Source organism: Protomyctophum bolini (assembly GCF_963924005.1).
Source record: "Protomyctophum bolini genome assembly, chromosome: 22".
Lineage (NCBI taxonomy): Eukaryota > Metazoa > Chordata > Actinopteri > Myctophiformes > Myctophidae > Protomyctophum > Protomyctophum bolini.
Window position 1 is genome coordinate 9,707,048 of NC_137883.1, and position 17,970 is coordinate 9,725,017.

The 17,970-nt window shown below is 41.9% G+C and overlaps 1 protein-coding gene across 1 annotated transcript in view; it reads right to left on the reverse strand.

The window, feature by feature from the left end:
- Positions 1-14,388, reverse strand: part of trabd2a (TraB domain containing 2A) — a 74,653-nt gene extending 60,265 nt beyond the window's left edge. The window contains exons 1-2 of the mRNA XM_080755336.1: positions 13,628-14,388; positions 12,018-12,578 (exon numbers count right to left, since the gene is read on the reverse strand). Of these exons, the coding sequence (XP_080611462.1) occupies positions 12,018-12,578; positions 13,628-13,732 (666 nt within the window). The 5' untranslated portion in view covers positions 13,733-14,388. The remainder of the gene's footprint in view (positions 1-12,017; positions 12,579-13,627) is intronic.
- Between the last annotated feature and the right edge of the window lie 3,582 nt (positions 14,389-17,970).

Below are 17,970 nucleotides of genomic sequence, written 5' to 3' on the forward strand. Positions count from 1 at the left end.
AGCCAACAATCTGTCCCGAGAAACTAACAGAGTACCAACTATCCATTACTTCTTCTACTAACAACACATTTATTCGCTTCAGGACGTTTCGAGAAAGAGCGATCTGATGTTCATTGGCCTCCATTAGACATCATTGAAAAAGGGGGAATTGATTTAAGCTACTTTGATTGTTTTGTGTGGCTCTGGGCATTGGGTTTAGAGTGAATCCTTGATTTACAGACACCCTATTTTAAGCTTCCAGCGTGGTTCAACAAATCTGATACGAGTGTTAATATTTCTGTGTATCGTAAATGTTTTTCCCCCTAAGAGAGCTCTCCCATCAACAGGTGACATTTATGTGTCTCTGGTTTTGCAGTGTACTTCGAGGAATGCACTCTCATACACATGCAAATGTATACAGACCCACATAGTTACGGTGACAGACAGACTCACACATATTTATTTACACAAATGTGCACCCACAAGTATGCAATGTGAGATAGATATGATGATTTGCAGTTTTACAATCTGTCCATTTGAGTATCACAACAAGTTGGAGCAGCAGACAATCACATTTGACATCCAAACCAATATCAGTCATTCCAGATTTAGAAAATATTAATAAAAAATGGTTATCATTAAAAATATAGCAGTAATAAAGACAGTATATTAACCATAATCCTTCATTATCAAGAAAGCAATCGATATAACAGTAATATTCAAAGTGACCAAACTGTCATGACCATTCCAAGACAGAATGGAAGGCCGTTTAATCCATTTAGGCCTGACCTCAATCTTCTAAATCCTCCAGTTTTCCAAAATATAAATATTTTCACAATTTTTGCAGACCTACAAGCTCGTAGCGCGCACTTGTAGATCTGCTATTTTTCAATAGCTAAATTATAACATAATGTTTAAAACAAAAAAAGGGGTTCCCGCCCAGAACATAAGTAAAGTGAATAAAGTGTATTTTCCCCTGGCAGCCAGATTGACATAAATACCTGTCCTTCACAGTTGTCATCAAATGACACTAATTAGAATCAGAACCCATGTTTATTCTCACGTCAACATTATTACAAGCGACTGAAATTAAATTGCTCATCGGTTCAGTTAAAAAGACAGATAAAGGAATTAGAGCATAAAAGAAAAGAACTAATAACTAATTAGCATAATAAATTAAACATGTGAATTAATAGTTGCGTTCCATTCATGTCAAACAGAGTGAGGGTTCTGCTCTTGGGCATGAAGCTCACTAGTCTAATCTGCTACGCTAAATCGTAATGTATAATGTATGCCGTGAAAAAATATCTAATTATTTTTGATGGTCCACATCACAGAAATGCGCCTATGGGTCGAGGCCAAACTGTGCCTCCTATTATTGCGTAATATATAACGTGTGTGTATTTAAGCAGGTTTAATTACACAATTAATCAAAATCATTAACTCGCTAAATATTCAACCAATTTCCAAAAGGTTTGGTTGTTACGTTAGTTATAAGTAGAAAAAAAAATCACTGTAAAGGGTGATCACGAGCTGAGAGTTTTGCACTGTTGCAAAGGAAAAATAAATAACAACACCCACGTAAGATAAATTCCTGTTCGTGTTTCAGACAACCAGCTAGTCATTATAGATTGTGGTATGCATGCAGATATGTAACACTGTCAGGATATTTGCCTGCCCAAGTCTGTTTCCTGGCAAAACTCTGAGGAGAACAGCAAAGTCATGCAAAAAACCCCAGTGTGGTAAGTACCTGTGAAATTCCACCAAACCCAGCAAAAATGAGTTCTTGGAGCCAGACACACATAGGCTAGAGATAAGTAGTATACAAACAATGTGATACTGATCGCCACTGTCGCACGGAAACCTTGTATGTCGACTAAAACCATGACATTTCAGAAAATTGTGTTACAATGGATCCAGTCTAGTTATATGAATTTATTTATGAAAACGCATCTAAAGATGAAACTTGGAGACATAAGATTTCTGTCTGACAGTGATGATATTCTCCAAACGGCGAATATTACTATTACATATTCAATTATTCACTAATTGATGCATTAGCGCAGTAGTTCTAAAAAGTATGGTCCAGTGAACCCCAGGGGTCCTTGAGGGGGTTCCAGGGGGTCCCCAGCTAAATTATTGATAGTTAGTAACCAAATAGACCCTTATGGGTATGTGTGTAACTTTGACAATGAACCACAGAGATAAATTAGCACTGAGGATTTTACACTGCAAGTGTAGATTGGGGTACCAGAGATTTTAAAACAAGTATCCAATTGTGGCCTGTGGCCTAATGCATAGCATACGGAGGTCCTTGAATGAAAAAGTTTGAGAAACACTGCTTTAGAGATTATGATAAAGCTTTAGCAGTAGATATTCCCATATTATATTTCTCCATTAGCATGCGTGGGCAAGCACGCCAAGCCAGCCTACACCTTTCCCATGTCAGGAGGAAATATCATACCCTTTCTATTCTCCGGTTACCCATCAACAGTATGGCCACGTCTATATAACCTTCTGCTCAACTCTTACACACTTCATGCACAATTTCACGTTCCCTCCACCATTCCATTGTCCTCCGATGTCACAGTTCCCATTATCACCCCTGCTTCTAAAAGCCAACTCAGTCCAGCGGGGGTGTTTCAGGGGGAGCTATGCATGTCAAGAGGGCTGTTAAAGCTGTTAAAAGTCATACTGTGTAACCTTTTCAATAAAAATATATTTATTTGATAAATCACAATAACTATTGCATGTGTAAATGTGTTTTTGACAACTTATCAAAACATTATTAAACACTATTTTGCCGACAGCACTTGGCAAATGTCATAAGCACCATAAATGTAGTTAAGTTATTGACAGATTGTAGTTCCGTTCCAAAATGTTGTCGGGCACTAGTACCCAGCAGCATTTATTATAATGATATAAAAACATCTTTAAATTAACTGTATTTAGATACCAATAGACATTTGTAGATAAAACCATTTAAACCTCTTTTACAAGAAGTTACAACTAAGTATACTTGGTACAATCCTTCTTTCCCTCTGCTCCAAATCTCTATCTCTTCACCGAGAATCGTCTATTTCTGCTGAATATCCGCCTATTGTGACAAGCCCAGGATAAGGATGCTATGGTTCATGTGGTTAAAAGGATGCAAGAAATGATTACCGACTTGAAACATCACAATTTATTTTGGTAGAACTTTTAAGTGTACATAACTATCATGGATTCTTACTTAAGAATGCTACCATTTTTGCATTGTTGTGTTCCACCCACAGGGCATCTCACGAGACACCTTGGGATGTAGCCCTTCAAATCCTGCCAGTCACATGCTAATTGCTTCTGACCGGTCGTAGCTTAGTAATGATGAGGCTCCCATTCACCCTGCAACAACCTTAACTTGCACAACAATACCCTATGATGGGCAGCAAACACATTGAAATGATGTCCTAATGACACCAATGACTCTTACACTAGCGTTGAAGAATCACAAAAAAAAACACAACTGTTAAGTAAATTACGATTTATACACTACAAGTACAAAAGTTGCACTTTGACATAGGGAGTAGTAGTACAAACGGGTCTCAGCACCATTGACCCACAGAATGCATAAACTGTTTAAGTTTAGCTTTATGGGTAGATGCAGAGCCATTGAAAGGCGAGTTCCACCAAAGCAGCACCGGTTCATGAGACTCATTTGTCATAGACCCCAATGCATTCCGTCAACTTCCGGTTCAGGGATTTGTCACTATTCACTAATATCAGTAGAAGAGCTGCCATTCGACTGGCCCGATGAAGTGAACGGAGGTGGCGCAACTCTCTCTCTCTCTCTCTCTAAGGCTCTGGGTAAATGTATTCCGTGAACACATAAGAGGCATTCAGGGTACTGCTTTATCATCGCTGTAACATTTCACAATCAGATGTTGGAAGTTGGGGCTGGAAAACTGCTTGCTAAAGTTAATGAGGCACATGAAAAAACTGTGATAGAGCCATCTGTAATTTCATCTGCATTCGTATCTTACTGTAGTTTTGTAATTTGATTTGCTGTGCTGTAATGATGCTTGTCATAGATGAAATCAAGCCAGGTAGGTGCCTTTCTCAGTCAAACTATTTTAAGCATGTTTTATTTTTATTTTATTTTTACGAACACACCAATTCATATCAATTGTGTCACCCTCAGGGTCCTTGGAATTAAAAACATAGTACATAGTATCACCTGGCTTTGCTGATGGCTCCACGTGCATAGCTCACATAAGTACAGAGTAGACTAGATACCAAAGACGGCAGGGTGGTCTATAACTGTACTGCCAAGACTATAAAATCCTCAATATACAAGACCTCCAAATGCCTCTGTCTTTTGAAGTGACCAAAAACCAAGGCTAGAGACATTCAGTAATGGGTGTCAAACGAAAGGTAATCAGGTGCTATGGTTTTCCAACCCACTGCCCGATCCTTGAAGTGCTGCATTGTTAAATCCTGAGTGTTCCTTTAACACTGAAGAGAGTCCATTTTTACTACGGGCCATTTCCGAGCACGCAGGCTTTACATTTTTTCCATAGTGTTTATTGTCTCTTCTTTATTAACTACAGATCTACACCGAAGGACATGCCACATCTACTTTCTGTCTTTAATCATACAGTTTGAGTGTTATCAAAGCAATTTCTATAATGCTGACGGAAAGCAATGGTTTTCATAAAGTTTTTAGCATACTTCACACTTAAAGTTGTATTTTGATAGCATTGATCATGATGGTGATGAAGTTTACACCACATGCTTAAACCTAAACATAGCATGTGACATGACTTTAATGAGTCAAAATCCATCTGATTATCTGATTTGTCAATCAGTATAATGTCAATAAGATGATTAATGTAATATGCATCATTGATTACTATGGAAAAATAACCTGTGTTCCAATGGATCCACATACCGGTATTACTCTTACATATTCAAATCTAAATTGATCCATTAGTGCAGTAGTTCTCAAAATCTTTAGGGGCAAATTCACAAATAATATAATTTGTGCACAACTGCACACTAATAGCACCTTGACGTATTATGTGAACTACGGCTACTATCTCCACGACTTAACACGTATGGCCTATATAGTTTCTCGTATAAACAAATTGTGAAAATAGCCTATCTACAAGCTCTACAATAGCCTATCTACAAGCTCATAATGTGTCACATCGCGACGCGTTCTGAGCCCGAATATTGTCACTAAACTTTCGGACAAAAAAATTAGTCATGCCCAAAACCAGGTGCCCAAAATAGGGACACCTGGTTCTAAGTACTAGTCACAGTCCGAGTCACAAAAAGTAGCCATAAAGTTTTGCAGATGAGTGCAGTTTGCCCTTGTTTTGCCTCTGAGAGTGTAGAAACAGCAATATAGAACTGAGAGTTTAAATGAACCCTCAGGATTGTACAGTTAGTGTACATGCATGCAAAGCGGCAACCGGCCCTGCACACATTTTCATGACCTGGTGTTAAGTCAGAGAGACAAGCTATTAAAACACTATTTGAGCTGCACAAGCTTGTGTTACACAACCAGGAAAGGCCTGCGGCACCGTCTCTACTGTACGCTGGTACTAAATATGCCTTCAAGCTTCTCAGGCCTTTTCCCCTGGCATACATCCGGCTGCATCTGGCTCACTTTTCATCCAGTTACACACAAAAAGGATACTCCTGCATGTAATATATGATTTTTCGACCCTGATCCTGACCTGCCTTTCCCCCTCCCACACTATACATGACCTACTCATTTTTAGAACAATGGGATTTAGGTTCAGAATCGGCTTAGTTTCCCTTCAAACAACTGCACGTTTGGGGATTGTAAGTATGAATGTATGAACCCATAATAATGTTGGAACAGTGCAGGTGATTCTGCAGCTACATCAACGCATCCTCATTGTGGATTGGCTGAATGAAGCGGTATAGTGTAGCCTTTTTTGGAATGATATTTCAAAATGGATACATTTTGAGAGGTTTGTTGACAGATATGTACAATACATCTCATTAGTATGACTATGTCTCATCTGCAACAGATTACAAAAAAATGCCAAAATAACAATGGAATATCATGGATATGAAACAGAAATACTGCCTCATTTCTGGTGGAAATGTTTCTGCTCTTAGGGAGGTTTGGATAGTACATCTCACCCACTGTGAAATCTCAAGTCCTGTTTAACTAACACAAAGAGCACAAAAGTGGAACAGACAGATTTGTGAATGGTACGGTTTCAGAGGTTTCAAGGTTTAACACAGCTGTTGCTATAATAAGTGATGCCATCTACAAGATCTTTATGTAAGCAGATAGAAATAAGCCCGTCAAATTATATATCATTAACTACAAAACCACTATGTTTATCAGCCAACCTTTCATTTCCACGTTAACCTACAGCAGGTCTGCAGACCTCGAGCTTAATTTCTGGCTATGGACCACAGTTCTGAAAGTGAGAAGGTCTGTATGTCTTTGTCTCCGGTGTCTTCCATCTACACAGATAAAGCCTGGGGAAATGCCAGACATTTAATATGGAACTGTTTGGTCAACAGAGAGGATGAAACCAGGCACCTCAATGAGACGTGTAGCCAGGAGGAACTGAAGGGAAGCCATGAAGTCATATTGGACTTTACAACTCAAATTTGGAAATGTGCTCAAATATACACATATAGGCCTATGCAGGAAGAGATACCATGTGTGTGCAGCACACGTTCATAAACACATAGTGCGTACGTACATTTGCGCAAAATTGCATGTCCAGTTTGGACACAGATAAACACAAAACGCCAACATAAACCACAAACCCAAAACACACTCACAAATGGGCAAGCCCACACAAAGCACACCCACTGTCAAACATGCACAATGTGGTCATCTAGACTATACTTCCACTGACTGTGATATGAATGTAGAGCATACCGTAGCTGACTACAGTGTATAGGGGTGAAATAATTAAAAGTTTATGAAACAATGCACAAGGCAACATTATTACTATACTTCTACAATAACCAGCAGCTGTTTTTTTCCACATCTGGACCAACTGGAACTTGCTGAGTCCAAGGACACCTCAACACTTTATCCAAAATTTCAGGACTATTCATTTATGTAAAACCATAACACAGCTGACAAATCATTTCCACTGGCAAGAACAATTGAACAGAGTCACACGCATCTTGCATTGCAGGGATTTTTAGGGACATACTGTAGATAATGAGTAAGTCATGGCTATAGCCCTACTGGGGCCCTACAGTTTAAATAATAATATTGATCCACTGATCCAAAGGATACAATACATTTAAATTTCGTTTTTATGTCACATTCAGAATTCCTGGGAATATTTGAATTATACTTTTTAGAGGCTTTCTTTCTTTCTTTCTTTTATATAAAAATGTGACCTGGGAACGATTCTACAAATGTCTTGCTGACAGTTTTCTGAAAAAGTTATGTTTCTATGTCAGTTGTTCTTAGATTTTTCAAAAATAGCAGATCTACAAGCTCATAGCGCGCCACCGAGTGGCGCGCTACGAGCTTGTAGATCTGCTATTTTTAAATAGCTAAAGCATAACGTAATGCTAACACCAAAACGGGTTCCCACCCAAAATGGGTTAACAACTTTCAACTAGGTATCCTTATTTTGAGCATGTCAAAGAAATAAAAAAGTAAAGGGCATCACGATGCTTGTGAGCTATACTGAGCTTGTAGAACAGAGCATTGTTGCAGTATATAGGCTTATAGGGCTTAAGTTTTAAGTGAGGCAACAAGTTTCTCGTTTGAAAGATGTACCCTTTGACGATACTTAAAACAACCCACATGTCACGGAAAGTGACATTATATTTAACCAGTAAAAACACTTCAAGGAAGCAAGAATAGAGCCGATATTTAGATACCATCACTGGCTAAACGTGTCATCTTTTGCAGCATGCACGCATGTGGCTGCACTTCTAGAGTTTCCTCACGGTTGGCTGCTCAGTTGTCCTTGCCATGATCACTAAATCAATGGTTTGGATAGCCATAATTCTTTCCAGTGAGACAAATGAGATCTAATCGAATTTGCTGCCCATGCAGTGAAATTACAATGACTTATTGGAAACACAATGTGAGCGCACGCACGCACGCACCCGCACACACACCCACACCCACACAAGACCAGGGAAACCTCACTCACTCACATTTACACTCGCACAAGTACAGTCATGCACACACATGCACGCTCTCACACACACATAACACACCCCTCCATCATCGTCACTGCTCATATACCATCTAACGATTCTAACCTCAATACCAGGATAGATGTCCCTCACAAACAATGGCAGCTTGCCCAAAACAGTGCCCATCCTGGGCTGGGAAATAAGGACACCATTGTACTCTCTTGGATCTAGCTTCGGATTTCATAGGATTGACATAACCAAGATATTTTGTCGTCATTGTCATCGGAACACCATGTATATAAAGTACACTGGGGTTTTGAGATGTTCCCTTTGAGTTTGGAGATGTTCACACTTTGTGACATGGGCTGTCCCCTCCAATGGATTTTGCACAAACCGGGCTTGTGTCGGACTCCTCGCAGCTAGACAGTTTCCCACATACCGTCTTTGCTGACTCATGAACACAGATACTGTCCATTATGTAGAAGATCGTTCGTGATCCTGTGGTCAAGCTGAATTGTTGAAAAACTGTATACAATCAACCATTGCATGTGAAATCCTTAAGAGTTAACATTTTTGGAAATGCACAGCGTTTTTGCAAGACACTGGTGATATGAGTCGTAAAACTTTGGTTTGGGTCCGATATGCTCACTGTAGCCACATTTAAAGAAAGGCATTCCTCTGAAATTGGGTATGGACGTGCCTCGATTGCAGACAAAGAGGGGGATATGATAATTGAGTTAAAATCACCAGTGCTATTGAGAGTTCATGCTTGGTTTCATGTTAGGCAGGAGTTATGTTTGGTTTTGGTCAGTGAATTAACGTTCTCAAAACTTCTCATATCTGAAACCTCTCTGTCGGCAGCAGAAAATGAGTATAATTCCACAAAACAAGCGGCTTATAAAAGATGCAAAACCAAATTTCTCATCATTGTTACAATTTGTTTTTCATAGTCGCAATTAAATCCATTTAGGTGCGGATCTAGCATTACTTTTTGCTTCTCCGTGTAGTCGCACTTGATCAGGAGAAGCACATCTTTAAAATGCCTAAAAAGGTGCGATTGCAATCATTGCATCGCATTACATGTAATCAAGTGGATGTCATGGACTATAAATACACAGTTGTTTTGCAGTTTTCATGAGCAGTGTGTATATATACCGCTCTCAAAACTGCTCTAAAAATTACGGAATCAAAGAGTTCCCTTAATTCCTTTGAGCAGTATATTTAAAAAGCAATCACAGTAATCTGTATGTTCTATAAATACCGAGCTGTAAAGGTCTAAATACAGAGAATGTAAAGTTCTTCATGTACTTGTTAAGAGGATGAACATCATACTGGAAAAAACTACGTGACATTGGTCTTACAAGGCTATCGCAGCGTAATGCTGTCATCGTGCTTTTACTGGACACACCATCATGCGGTCCTCTCCTTACCTAATGAGCGTTCTACACATCCACGTATGTCCGCAATGCAACGTTCACTGCTACTTTCCCTCTGTAGTTCATGAATGAAGTATGGTTTCAAGCATTCCTTACTTACTGCTCCTCATTGCAGTACACTGAGAGCAGCATTCATCACCCTCTCCATGCACCATTACTCCCAATGATGGGAGAGAAGGAGGAAAAAAACACTTTCATTAAGCAGGTCTGCTCCGCTGAGGTGTGGAATGTTCAGCGGGCTTCCATCAACAGACTCGGAGAAAACAGTCCTTCATACAGCTATTGTTGTCCTCGGCCAAGTCACTTAGTGGACTGGGAATAAAGGCCAAGCTTGAGGGGCTCCGTGTTAGGATAACAGCAACCATGCTTCGCTGTGGAGATTGCGACGAAGGGAAGAAGGAAAGGTGTGTGTTTGTGTGTGTGTGTGTGTGTGTGTGTGTGTGTGTGTGTTTGCGTGTGCTTTCAAAATGTTAGAGTGGTTGAGGTGTGCCTCAACCAGAGTTATCTTGCCAGACACTTGGATAGATTAAAAAATGACCACACCACTTGCAAAATAGGGTAAATCAAGCACCCCTCTTTTTTCAAAGCCTAAAATTAAATGTAACTACTTTGAATTTGTCAGACATTGTCAAATTCAATGCAGCTGGGCAGTTCAGCCTTTCGTACGGAGCTGACTCGTACTAGATTTAAGAGCACAAATGCACATTTTCTGAAAGGCAATGCCAACCTTGTACAACTCGAATCAAGCTCCAATCAACCTGATTTGATCGGGCAGTATGAATGAAAATATTGATTGTTCACTACCACAACTGTGAAGTGATGGAGCCGTGTACAATTTCAGATACATGCCATAGTTCAACTGTGCCTTCAAGATGGTTTACTTCAGCAATAGGAAAGCAATTTGTATTTTAACCATTAGATTATCTTATACCATCAAAGGTAGATCTTAAATAGAACAGTATGCTACTTAATTGCCTCTCCTTAACAAAGGCCCGAAGCTGTCAGACGCCACACCACAGCAATTCATTCCATTTTCCTTTCCCCAACACTAAAATCAATCTCACAGCAGTTGCAAATGGAGTGTGAAAATGTAGGCTATTACAGATAAGAAGATATGATTCTCCAATTTAGGCATTTAGCAGACGCAGACGTCTCCATGTGTAGATGGATAGAACGCGTGTATGTCATTGCCAAGCCTATTTTTGGGGCAAGTGCTTGTTTTGTTCACCCAATGTCTATGAGTATGTGCACATTTTTACAACAAATAACTTTGATAATTTGAAAACAACGCAGGCATGCAGACATGCTACAACCAATGCAATTGCAGCTCAGCGTCCTCTACTTTTGTGGAACTAAATCTTGGCAATGACTATTAATTTCATCGCAATCACCACTATGTTTACCGTAGATATATCTGCACGAGTGCATCAGAAATAGCAGCAGCACGGTTGTTAGGGGGGGTGGCGAATTATAGTTTTGGGGCTGGCAGGCCTGCTTTAAAATAACAAAAAGTTAAGCTTCTGTGTGTTAGGGTAAATGGTCAAGTGTAATCCCCTTAGCTCCAAACCAGCATTAGCAGAAATTCCACAATAATATGGAACATGATTTCATAGCAACCGCTTGCCTTTGAAAGACGTCTGGTAATTGCAAAGGGTCAGAGTGGCATGGAGACAGGCGGCAGACAGACAGGGGGACTTGAGAGCGTTCGCTCGAGGAACAAGGTTTCTTTTTTCTGCCGATTTCAGCCCCGAGTCATTAGGATCCATTTTTCTTTAATAACAGATGACCAGCCGAGCACGGCTGACTGTTTGTACAGCTGATTATTAACACTTGGCTAAGCTCAGTCAACACAGAAAAAGAGTGTTTTAGAGGGTAAGCTAAGGCGAGAGAACTATGACTCTCTGTCCTCGGAAAACAGAGCTACGATAAGAATATATATAACTTTTCTTTCTCATTTCTGTGCAGCGTTGTTGAGGTTTTTCTACTGTCCTATCAAATGTCAGTTCATTTAAGGTTTCCACGGGATGCTGTGCATTGTGTAAACCGTAAAAGACCTGACTCATCCTTAAAGCACATGGTTTACTGGAAAATATGTCTTATGTGGTCTGTCTTTGAGATTACAGTAACATGACGGCTCTTGTCTTGTAGTGAAATGTACTCAAAAATACTATGCACACATGAACTGATTCACTCACTTATGTAATGTTGCAAAATATGCTCAAGCACACACACGCACATACACCCCCTGTGGATACGGATGAAAGGAGCCACAAGTAAATGGCATACACAAACTAATTAATATAACAGACAGAATTGACACGCTGTCAAATCCATTCTTAGCTGTTTTACAGTGCCGTTACAGTACATGTGTGAGAATCAATCTCTACACAGACCAAAATCCACGTCTTGGCCTAGACGGGTTAATACTAGAGTACCGGCACACTCAAAACCAACCTGAGAGAAGTTGAGTCCGTTGAGCGGGTGACACTGCTCCTCCACCTTCTCCACGGCGCCGGTCCTCTTCCTCATCCTCTCCGCCTCCTGGGCCAGGTACAGGTCCAGCACCGGCACGCCGCGGGTCTTTATGTCCGCCTCCGTCAGCGAGTTCACCATCAGCATCACCCACACGGGCCGCTTCCTCTCCCAGTTGCCCGCGATGGCGTTGAAGAGGTAGTCCGCGTAGAGGCCCTTCCCCCGCTGGTCCGGCGTCATCCACGAGGGCATCATGAGCTTGACGTACTCCAGGTGCCTCTTCAGCCGCCGGTAGATGTCCCGGGGCAGGACGTCCTGGAGGTTCTCGCCCTGGGGCAGCAGCTGGCAGCTGGTCAGGGCAGAGATGGTGTAGGGGTCCGTCAGGTCCAGCTCGAAGAAGACGATGTTGCTCTCCTGGAAGGCCTGCTTGGAGTTCTCGGGGATGAAGTCCCAGACGCGGGTGTAGGGCACGTGGATGGTGCCGTAGAAGTAGGAGGGAGGGTCTCGTTTGATCGTCCACAGGAAGGAGTTCAGGTCGGTTTGCTGGGGGAATGAGGAGAATACATGCGTGTGTGTGAGAGAGAGGGAGACGAGGGGCTTTTGATTCATCATCACCGACAGTCATGAGTGTGAGAAACATGCGAGAGGAAAGTTCACAGCTAAAGTATCGTTGATTTGATGAGAATCAGATGAATCCCTGTTTTTAAGATAGTGGATTCACCGAGGCGAGTAGATGCTGTGTGACAGACAGATTCACAGGCGGTTGTCTAATTAACACTTTGGTGGTCTAATTAATACGATTCACTTCAGTGGTAGCAATCAACCACGGGTGACAAAGACGTTAAAGGGCCTGTCTGGCAATGTGTTGACTAAACTGTTTTACTGCACAGACTGCTGCTAACAGCATGATAATGACTTATTAACAGACCACTTAGGACCTAGGTGCCAAAAACCAATACACACACTTCTGAAAAGGTTATGTTTGACCAGCTCTGACGCTGAGCTGGGTTAGAAAACGAGACATGTCCTGTTTCTGCTGAATCTGGATCACACTGACACAATACACACCTCTCTCTCTCTGAAAACCCTGAGTGACTTTTGACGTGTGTCAAGAGTGTCTGTCTAATCAGATATATGGAAAAATAATCAACAGCTTAAAACACATCAAATGTAAAAAATAAATAAAAAAACACCTCTATCATTTAAATTAGTTTTAATTTTACACCTGGCAAAGCAGAATAAAGTAAAACGTTGATCCCATTGTAATTCATGGCCGAGTATGTTATTTAAATAGCCTACGCTTGAATGAAAGGTGCAATGGGCAGCATCATGCATGGGACTTTGCATGATGTACAAGAAGTGTGTGCACTGTGCAACTCGGCATCATTCTTTTTGCACATTGCAATTGAATGATGTGATAATAACTACAAAAAATGCAATCTTTAGACTGGTTGAAGGGGTTTAAACTGTAGGCTATAGCTATATAGTCAAATATATTCTACAGTATTAATTTATTGTAACCCTGTGAGTGTACACAATATCTAAATTGAGAGCTGTAGTAGGCTCTAACGGTGCAATTGTTAAACACCTACTTTCTTATTGAGCTCGCAGTTGGCGGATTCCTTCATTCTCCACTGATCAGTCCTGACCAGATATATCAGACAAGCTTGGAAGAGTGCGCCCAGAGAGAGCCGCATCGTAGCTCTCCAACCGTGTGCACGGGGATTGTTCACTTCACAACGTGTTGCAAGCTGCTGCTCCAGTCCCCGCAAGCATATGGATCAATAAGTCCTATCTCCAAAACTTCAGCTCCGTCCAATAATCACATGAGACGAGTTGACATGTATCCGACAAGACGCCGCTGGACAAAGTCATGTTGTTGGAATGGTTCACGTTCACGTGTGTGCGAGTGAAAGAGATGTCTCACTGAGATATAGTTTTAGGTTGTCGCATCATCCTCTACACTACAGTCTGGGTCACTCCTTTTCTCCACACCTCCAGTCTGTCCCCCCGCGTCCCCTTTTCAACAACAAAAAGTTCCGTTTTTCCACCTCAACTTTCCACCGGGGTTGATCATGAAAAAGTTTCGCTCGGGGCAGCAGCAGCAACAGGTCCACTAGTCTCCACGCACCTGGCCGAAGAAGTCGCCGAAATTGAAATAAACGACTTTTTCTCCCCAAGTTTAGTTTGTCAACAGAAAAACGTGCAGTATCGGTGAGAAATGTGGCGTTCGATCAACGCTGGTCTGGTTTTAAAAAAACGGAACATTCACAAACTTTATGATGCCGTCTCTCTTCTCTCTCTGCGAAATGTTATGGTCTCTCAGTCTTCGCTACTTCCACCCTTCTCTCTCAGCGTGTAGTAGGCTACTCACTGAAAGTGGCTGCGTGTGAGTCGAGGAGAGCATCTCTCTGTCGGCATGGCCACTCGACCCCCCCACCACCCCCATGCTCGGCCGGCTCCCCCCAGCGCTCTCCCCCTCCCCCAACACACAAACACACACGCACCAAAGGAAGGAGGAATAATAGGAATGGTCTGATTTGAGGCTTGAGCGTCGACATTTCAACCGTGCTAAACACGCACGCATGATGGAAGCCCCGGCATCGGTTCTTGCTTCGGTCAAATTATCTTGACATGTCCGTCACATCCAGTGCCAGTGCTTTATTTCCGTTCAAGATTAATGACCACGATAGTCACAGATTGATTTGAATGGGCAATTAATTGGTTAGGGCCAATTATATGGCTTATTAAATCCCAGCTGTGATAAAAAAAATTATACAAATTGAAGTTATAGTGGGGCTAATCTGAGCTGATATTTTTTTCCTCCAATGTCAGGCATTCTGACTATGCTAATTATTGATCTCAGGATTGCTTGCTCTGATGATGTGATCTCTCGTGTAGATCTAGGCCTATACTTCAGGCTATAGGCGCCATAGGGGGTGTATAGCATGCAGCAAAATCCCAGCTGTGATCCCGTGGCTAGATTGTCATTCCCTTTTAATTAATGCCTTTTACAAACTGGCGACATTAACATGAGAAAAAACCTCGCACTGTAACTGCGCCCCGGGTCACGTCGTCTCATACACCCTCTGACTCTGACTGACCTGTCCTGTCCTGAACACATGAAGTAGGAGCGAAAGAACGTCCATCGCGTGTCCTCCAGGCTGCATAGTGCATGGTTAGTTTGGTTTAATACCAAACCTTTTAGCCCGTGAGTGAGTTGATCCAAAAGATAAATGTGTCTTCCCACTCGGGTCCCAGCTGGAGTCAGGACCCAAACTAGTGGAAATAGCAGATAGCCTTTTGTGCTTGTAGATCGGCTATTTCACTACTAGTACTCCTTAAACATTTGGTTTCTAATTCTTGGAATGTATTTTATTTTAATTTATGATTTTATTTTAATTATTGAAAAATCGTTGAAATTCATGAAAATGCATTCGTGACCCATACAAATGGTCCCAATACCGACCCAGCGGACCCACTGTTTGATGTCTGTTCTGTTCCGTCAGTGCTCATGCTGTAGTGCTCTCTGCCTCCTCGTTCACACGGCGCAGTAAACACATGTTGATGTTGTTGTCAGACGTCTGAGTAAATAGACCAGCGGTTTGTTGACTCAAAGAAAGAAGTCGGGGTTTTGTTTTTGTTTGCAGGCAAATAAAACAGACAGAAAATGTGCACGGGACTCCCCCAAACACACACAGTTAAATGGGTTAAAATTAAAGCAACACAGATTTAATTGACCTCCTAGTAGTGTACGAGAGGAGTTTGGTTACAGTTGTAGCCATATATTGTTTGAGAACTTTACTGTAGGGCAGTGTAGGCTACATTAATTAGGCTATGATAATGTTATTTTAATAGCCAATTTGATGGATGCTGTTCACACGTGTGTGTGCGTGTGTGTGTGCGTGTGTGTATGTGTGTGGCTGTGTGCGTGTGCGCGCTCTCAACTCTTTCAATTAAAACCCCCCCTGGTGGAGAATACGGATAAAGATATTTTCTATCAGACAGACAGACAGACAGACAGACAGACAGACAGACAGACAGACAGACACCCAAGGGTTTTGCAGAAGCATTCCTGTTCATGAACTCTCATAACATTCACTTCAAATCTACAGGTGCAAATCACTGCCTGACACAGGCCTACATCAAGAATGTCATTGTAATGGCACACTATTGATTTATCCATATATCTGTCATGTAAATTTATTAAGGTGCAGACTAGTATCAAATTAAAAAGGGATGGCTATGAAGTCAGTTCTTTATATTGGCAATTCGAGACATTCATGCAAGAAATATGCAAGAAATGTCATTTTATGACTTGGACATATTTCTCAGCCACCATCTGGTGGTTTGTCCTTAGAATGGAGTGTTAGACCCAAAAGTCAGTTGTGCGAGTCCCAGACAGACAGACAGGCTTATTGCAGCTGTAGCCTGTAGGTCGCAGTTTACTATGAAAACCTGCATATCCCGTCAGTCATGTCACGTGTTGTGTCACGCCTCATGTCACGCCTCCATATATGGTCACACCTCGTGACATCACGCCTAGCCTCGACACTGACCTCATCAAAACCTGGATAGCCATACATGGAGAAGACCGGATCATCATCTAGATCTGCATATATGGAGCCGGCCGGCAACTCCTGACCTCAAACCTCAAACCCTTAGATGTCCATATATGCTGACCTGTTCTGACATTCCATATGTTGATCCCTCCCCACCCGTCCTTCTACAATGTCTCCCTTTTGACTGATTAATTCAAACTCTCGACGGGCCCACCCCAAAGTTGTTAGTAGAGTTCTCAGGACAGAAAATTAAGGCTGGTAGGGCCCTCGCTCATGAAACCCTGTACACTCAAGACACTGCCTCCGCTGCCACCCTTAGATCTCCATATATGGAGCTGACCTGTTCTAACATTCCATATGTTGATCTGACCTCATCAAACCATGTACACTCAAGACACGCTCCATATATGGCCAGTACCGAATTCATTCCATATGTTCTGACCCCCATCTCAAAACGCCAGCGCTCGCCCAGCAGTCTGCCGTCACCCAGGCAGATGCGTGCACACGATCTCGCCCTTTAGGGCAAGGTGGCAAAAAAGGGGATATTTACTCACGAGTCACGACCCATACAAATTGGTCCGCTACCCATGAAACATGGGTCCCGACCCCTTATTTGGGAAACAGCGGTTTCATTGGATCCTGATCCCAATCTGATCCCGATCTCCCAGTTCTCGTTTAAACCGCGGGAGAAAACACAAAATCCCCAGTGTTAATTTATTCAACCGTATCTCAGACATACAGTATTTATTTAGTTTTTGGTTTTTTTTTACAAATGAAAACCAACGATGCCATTGAGTTCCATTTTGTGCATTCGCCGGGTTAAGTTAACACTGCGGGCTTTACCGAGTGTGGTGTTTTCTCCACCGGTTTAAACAAGCACAATGGAAGATCAGATCAGGACAGGAAAAGGTTTCCAGTTCCTGCACAAACGCATGCATGCAGCCACAGATGGACTTGCAGATACAGTTGTGAGGCGTTCCAGTGATCGCTCTCCAACATGCAACGATCCAAATACTTTGGTTCTGGCCTGCCCCACTGTTTGAATAGCCTGTTTCTGAACGGCTGGCTTGGTCACACTGGAGTCTTTCCTAAAATATGTTGATGTCACGTAGATCCAAATCATAAAGCCATTCTTTATTTGGTATTCCTGTATTGAAAACAATCCTCCCCCCCCCCCCCCCCCCCCCATGCGGGGACTGGCAAGATAACATAGAATATTTAATAGACTTTTTTACTGGGTCTCACGATGAGGTTTGGGTCCTGAACACAAGCATGTATGGGAACGGGAATTGCATATTTGTGCAAATAAAGACAAAGCACTCAAAGAAACAAGCAAATGTACTCAAGAAAATCTGCATCCAGTGTTTACCTGT